The 6,070-nt window shown below is 59.5% G+C and overlaps 1 protein-coding gene across 1 annotated transcript in view; it reads left to right on the top strand.

The window, feature by feature from the left end:
• GNA15 (G protein subunit alpha 15) overlaps positions 1-5,588 on the top strand; it is a 20,728-nt gene extending 15,140 nt beyond the window's left edge. Inside the window, exons 6-7 of the mRNA XM_040461574.1 lie at positions 1,576-1,729; positions 4,679-5,588. Coding sequence (XP_040317508.1) covers positions 1,576-1,729; positions 4,679-4,905 — 381 coding nt within the window. The 3' untranslated portion in view covers positions 4,906-5,588. The remainder of the gene's footprint in view (positions 1-1,575; positions 1,730-4,678) is intronic.
• Positions 5,589-6,070: the final 482 nt, after the last annotated feature.

The following is a 6,070-nucleotide window of genomic DNA, read 5'->3' on the forward strand; positions in this document are numbered from 1 at the left end:
AAACTGAGTTCTGGAGCTCTTCTGCGCTTTGGCCCCCCCCCCCCCCCCCCGCAGGGGCAGACTCCGGATGTGTCTGACCCTCTGTCCTCTAACACGGGGGCAGAAATCAGGCAGCCCAGGGCAGAAGCCCGGCAAAATGTCCCCCTCCCGTGCCTCAGTTTCCTCGTGTGTAAATGGGCAAAATCGTAACACCCACCTTGCGGGGTGGGTGAAAGGCAATTAACACACAAGGGGCGTTGGCCCAGGAGCTGGCACCGATTGTGGCTTGACGTGTCCCAGCTATCTGGGGTGCCGTGTCACGGGGCCCTGATTGGCTCTGAGTTCTGACCCGGGCTGGCTCCTGGCAGGATCGTGGACGTCGGGGGCCAGAGGTCGGAACGGAAGAAGTGGATCCACTGCTTTGAGAACGTGATCGCCCTCATCTACCTGGCCTCGCTCAGCGAGTATGACCAGTGTCTGGAGGAGAACAACCAAGAGGTGAGGTCCACCGTGGGTGCGGGGGCACCGCCTCCTGCTGGCCTCCAGGCGTGCAGCCGAGCAGGACAGCCCATGGCCGCGCTTGATGGGGTCCGGGTGTGTCTGGCGTGGCTCTGAATCCCGCCCCCCACTCTTCCGTGGTCAGAGCGCTGCGCCCCGAGACACAGATACACACACACACACACACAAAGGGACGCCGGAGCCCCTGGACGCAGCCCCCCCCCCCCCGGAAGCGCAAGGCAGCTGGCCTGGGAAAATGGGTCATTGCCTCAGGGGCAGTGTCCTGCTTTTATTCCGAAAGGCTGGACAACACTCTTTTGTGAGCTCTTCTCCTAATTAAGACCCGGCCCATTTCCGACCTCGGGGCTTTTAGGGGTTACGGTTCCACACGGACAGTTTGGGGATCCAGGGGTCAGATGCTGTCGTCCTGACTTTCAGACCGAATCAGACAGAATGAATTTGAGGTCGTTCTGCCACAGAGTTTGCTCCAAGGCAGCCACACGAGGTGTCCTAGTTTGCTGGGCTGTCCTAACAAAGTACCACAACCCGGGGGGCCGGAGCCACGGAGACTTTTCTCCCAGCGCCCGAGGCCACACACCCCGGATCCGCACGTTGGCCAGGCTCGGTCCTCCTGAGCCTGCGGGGGAGACCGTCCCAGGCGCTCTCCGCTTCTGGGGGTCACTGGCCATCCTTGGTGTCCCTTGTTCTGTGCACCCGTTGCCCATCTCCGCCTCCTGTGGTCCCATGGACTTTTCCCCACATATCTGGGTCCAAACGTCCCCTCTTTAAAAGGACACCTGCCACCAGACGCGACAATCTAGAAGGACCTCTTCTTAACTAATTACATCCTCAAAGACCCTATTTCCAAATATGGTCCCATTCTGCGGTTCCAGAGGGGCGTCAACTTGGGGACACTAGTCGGAGCGGTACAGGCCACACAAAAGCATGGGCCACCCCCTCCGACCCAGCCAGGAATCGGGGAGCCCTGAGCTCCCGGACAGTAGGCTGGCAGCCCCCTCTCCACGTGGGGGAGGGCTCGTGTCTGGACCAAGGCGGCCGTCGTGTTGGAGCCGTGGTCTGCCTGTTCCCCCCAAACAGAACCGGATGAAGGAGAGCCTGGCCCTGTTCGGCACTATCCTGGAACTGCCCTGGTTCAAAAGCACGTCCGTCATCCTCTTCCTCAACAAAACTGACATCCTAGAGGAGAAGATCTCCACCTCCCACTTGGCTACCTACTTCCCCAGTTTCCAGGGTGAGTGGTTCTAGAACTCTCTAAGCCCTTCAGCCCCAACGGGCAGCTCCCAGGAGAGATGCTGGTCCAGACCCTGCCCCAGCTGGAGTCAGTGGAGGTTCAAATGGGATCAGACAGACCTGACTTCCAGACCCAAGCCGTGAACCTCAGTTTCCCCCTCTGTGTGTGTGGGGGGGGAGGGTGGCAGCCATCAATCCCGAAGCACCTGCTTCAAGCAGGGGTTCTAAAGACGCAGGTGTTACAGATTCTCTGCACGTGGTCTGCTGTCGAGTTCATCGTCATGAGCCACACCTGGAAGGTGTCAACCTTTTCCAGACTCTGCCTGGGTTTTCGAGACTTCTTTTTTTGAGTCTTTCATAGTCACTGCATCTATGTCTAATCAGATAGCAGAATAATTTTTTTAATTGTTATTTTTAAGAGAGAGAGAGAGAGAGCAGAGAGAGGCAGAGAGAGAGGGAGACAGAGGATCCGAAGAGGGCTCCACACTGAAAGTGGGGGGCCCGAGGTGGGGCTCGAACTTACGAGCTGCAAAATCATGACCTGAGTTGAAGTCGGACGCCCAACCGACTGAGCCACACAGGCGCCCCCTCGGTTAGCAGAACACCAAGGAAATAGGTGCCTGACCTTTGAACAAGTCCTTCCAGGACACAACGTTTTCATAGACACAGCAGCCCTCTTTCATGCGGTGCTTGTAGCTAACAGGTTTGTGCAGCGTCTCGGCAATTGCGCGTGAATCGGGACAGGACGACCTCACTAAGCGGGTTTGGGGGCGAGCGGTCAGCGCAGACGGAGGGGCGAGGGCCTGGCCGCCTAGAGAGGATTACGGGGGAGTCGGGCACAGGTCAGTGTATCCCGCAGAGGGGAGGTGGGGTTTCGGAGGGTCCCGGGAAGGGGTGTATTGGCTAGCACTTTCCGCCTAGGGCCACTGCGAGGACGCAGCATGGCTGTCTCAGGGTAGCCAGACGTCAGCCCTGGGGGGGGGGGGGGGGGGGGCGGGGGGGGAAGCCTCTGCTCCCGACGTGGTGGCCTCAGAGGTCCCGGATGGTCACAGCCGCCTCATTCTATGGCTCAAGCCAATCAGTCAGGCCAGCTCCCACTCAAAAAGGGACAAACAGACTCTCGTCTTGGTGGCCGAATGGCACACACGTAAAGGGTGGGGGGGAGTGATGGCAGGTGTCCTGGGGACGAGCTGGCTTCGTCTCCTGGCACCGCAAACTAGGAGGCTGAAAACAACAGACGTGGATCCCCATCAGTTAAGGCGACCAGAAGTCTGAAATGAAGCCGGGGTGGGTTTTTTCCGGAGGCTCTGAGGTCGGATCTGTCCCTGGTGTCTCTTAGTTTCTGGCGTTACCTGCAATCCTCGGTGTCCCTGGACATATGGATACATCCCTCCAATCTGCCTCTGTTGTCACATGGCCTCTCTCTCTCTCTGTGTCGTTCCTCTTCTTATAAAGACGCCAGTCATTGGCTGTAGGGCCCCCCCCCATCCAGTGTGACCCCATTTCAAGCTAACCAATTACATCTGCAAAGACCTTATTTCCAAATGAGGTGACGTGGTCATATTCTGGGGTTGTCGGGGGACGTTGGATTGGGGGGAACGCTGTTCGCCCCGGTACGCAAGCAACGTGGCAGACGAAGGTCTTAAGCCCGGTGACATCACCACGGGCGTGACGCTTGGCCTTGTCAGGTCTCGCAGCCCACGAGGCCAATCTCAGCCAATCATCCCCAGGAGACTTAGGGGCCCGAGAGACAGATGGCGACTTGTCCCAGCATGGCGGACGCCCCTTGTTCCCTTCCCGGCTGGGTGGCCTTGGGAATGGGAACGTGGTCTGGAGAGTCGGGGGAGGGGGATAAAGTGGGTAGTTTTGAGGGACTGTTTCCCTTCATGTCCAAGGAAACGCTCATGACTCACCTTTGTCTCCCAGCCAAAGGGGCTGCAGTAGTCTGCCGACTTCCGGGTGTCAGTCCTTGCCTGTTCTGTACTGAATAACGTTTGTGATCATAGCAGCGGCTAAAGTATCTAACACTGCCGGAGGCGCCCTCACGTATGGACTCATTTCATCCTCGCTAAAAAGTCCTGTGCAGTGCAGCTCTTCCTCCTCACCGCTATAGAGGTGGGGAAACTGAGGCACACAGAGGGGCAACCGCTTGCCAAAAGTCACACGGCCAGCGGGTGGCAGAGGCAGGATTCGAACCCAGGCGGTCTGGATCCGGAGCCACCAGCCTTAACCACTGGGTACCCTGCCTGTCTGGAAGAATCAGAAGAACATTCCGCCTATGGAGCGCAGAGCCCTCCACGTGGTCGCATTGAATCCTCACAACTCTGGGAGGCTTGGGACTGTTAGGATCCCCATTTTACAAACGGGGAAACTGAGGCTCACAGCGCTAACATGGACTAACATATAAGGCAACCCAACGAGTAAGTAGGAGAACCAGGGCTTGGGTTCTAGAAGCCCTTGCCCACATTGTGCTTGGGAGAGAGAGAGAGAGAGACTGAGCATGGCAGGTGCCTCACCAGGGTGGCCACCCCTCCCCTTCTCTTGGCCTCGGTTTACCCCTCTGCACCTCTCAGGAATGTCTTTGTCGGCAGCTCTAGGCTCCCATCCCCTTAGCTGCAAGCCCAGCCAAGTGAGAGGGTTTCCTTCTTTAACACAGTTCTGCCTAAAGTCCCAGGGCCAAGTCTTATTGGTCCATTCCAGGTCATGTGACTCACCTGAGTCCATCCTCGACGGATCCCATTGGCTGGACCTGATAGTCACGTGACCCTCTAGAAAAACCAAAGATGGCGCCGGCCTGCACCATGGCGCGTGGTTCCTGGGGCGCCTGCAGCCCCGTTGAGGTGCACGCGTGGAGCAGGGTCTCCAGATCCCCTCCTTGACCCAGGAGACTCTCCCTCCTGCCCCACGAGCCCCGTGCCCTGACTGCCCATCCCCCCCTCCCCTCCCCCAGGCCCGAAGCAGGACGTGGAGGCAGCCAAGAAGTTCATCCTGGACATGTACACTAGAATGTACTCCAGCTGCGTGGACAGCGCCGACGGGAGCAGGAAGGGTCCGCGCTCCCGGCGACTCTTCAGCCACTACACGTGCGCCACGGACACGCAGAACATCCGCAAGGTCTTCAAGGACGTGCGGGACTCGGTCCTGGCCCGCTACCTGGACGAGATCAACCTGCTGTGAGCCAGGCCCCGCTGCCCCCGGGCTCAGACCCGCGCGTGGCAGGCGGGACCTGCGGGCGGACCGGTGCTCAGGGAGCCCAGAGGCCGCTTGTCGCTCGGCCCCAGGTCCAGGTGGCCGAAGGGCTGTGAGTGAGTCAGAGGTTGACGGCGGCGGGTCGTCGTCCCCCTCCTGTCTCTGCCCCTCACTAGGACAGCCCCTGGGTTTGCCCCCCCCCCCCTTGACTCAGTTTACCTCCTCGGAAAGGGAGGGCAAGGGCCACTTGGGATGCCAGGGTCGGGGGAAAAGTGGGGCGAGCGGAGGATGTAGGATCTCTCCTGGGCAGAGGCCGGGACTTCCGCGGAGGGGCTGCCCCAGCCCGGTGATGGGGGAGTGGGCCTTCCATCGAGGGACCGGACTCTGGCGCCCCCTGGCGGACAGGAAGCGGCACCGACCCGCTGAGGCCTGGGTAGCGCGGGGACTTCCTGTTCCCGGCTGGAAAAGCGCCCCGGAAAACGCTGTCCCTTTCACGATCTGAGGCTCACAGGGTGTCCTGCCCTGTTTACAGACGAGGGAACCTGAGGCCCACAGGCATCCCCCCGCTTCCCAGGCTGGGGGCCGGGCGCACCGCAACATCCCTTCTGTATTTATTCCCTCCCCTTCTGTGGCGCCCCTCGCAGGACATTAAAGAAACGACATTCTGGACACCTGTGGTTTCTTAGGGTCGTCCTGTTTATCACTGCGCGGCCCCTTCTCGGGGCGCCTGTCCCAGGCAGGGTGGCACCACGGAGCAGGAGGGAAGCGATCGTGTGGACGTGTGGGACGTGTAAGCCCACCCTGTGTTGTCACCCCAAAATTCCAGGGGCCCCCACCCGCCTCGGATGAAGGTGAAGGTTCAGACGTCGAGGGCTCCACTTACCCGGGACCGCGGTCTCCCGCCATCCTCAGGGCCTGGCGGGTCACAAGCCCGCCCACCTCTGCTTTCCGATGAGGAAACCGAGGCACAGAGACACGGAATCATCTGACGAAGGCTCCAGCCTGCGAGATGGCAGGGCCGAGAAAGTGATTCATCCAACGCTTTTTTTCTTTTCCTTTTAAACATATAAACTTCATGTTTCGGGATAGTCCCATTGACAGAAAAATTGTGAAGAGAGTACAGAGTTGCCTTACGAAACCACACTCCGTGTCC

Source organism: Herpailurus yagouaroundi, unplaced genomic scaffold (assembly GCF_014898765.1).
Source record: "Herpailurus yagouaroundi ecotype Mexico unplaced genomic scaffold, PumYag 295, whole genome shotgun sequence".
Taxonomy (NCBI): Eukaryota; Metazoa; Chordata; class Mammalia; order Carnivora; family Felidae; genus Herpailurus; species Herpailurus yagouaroundi.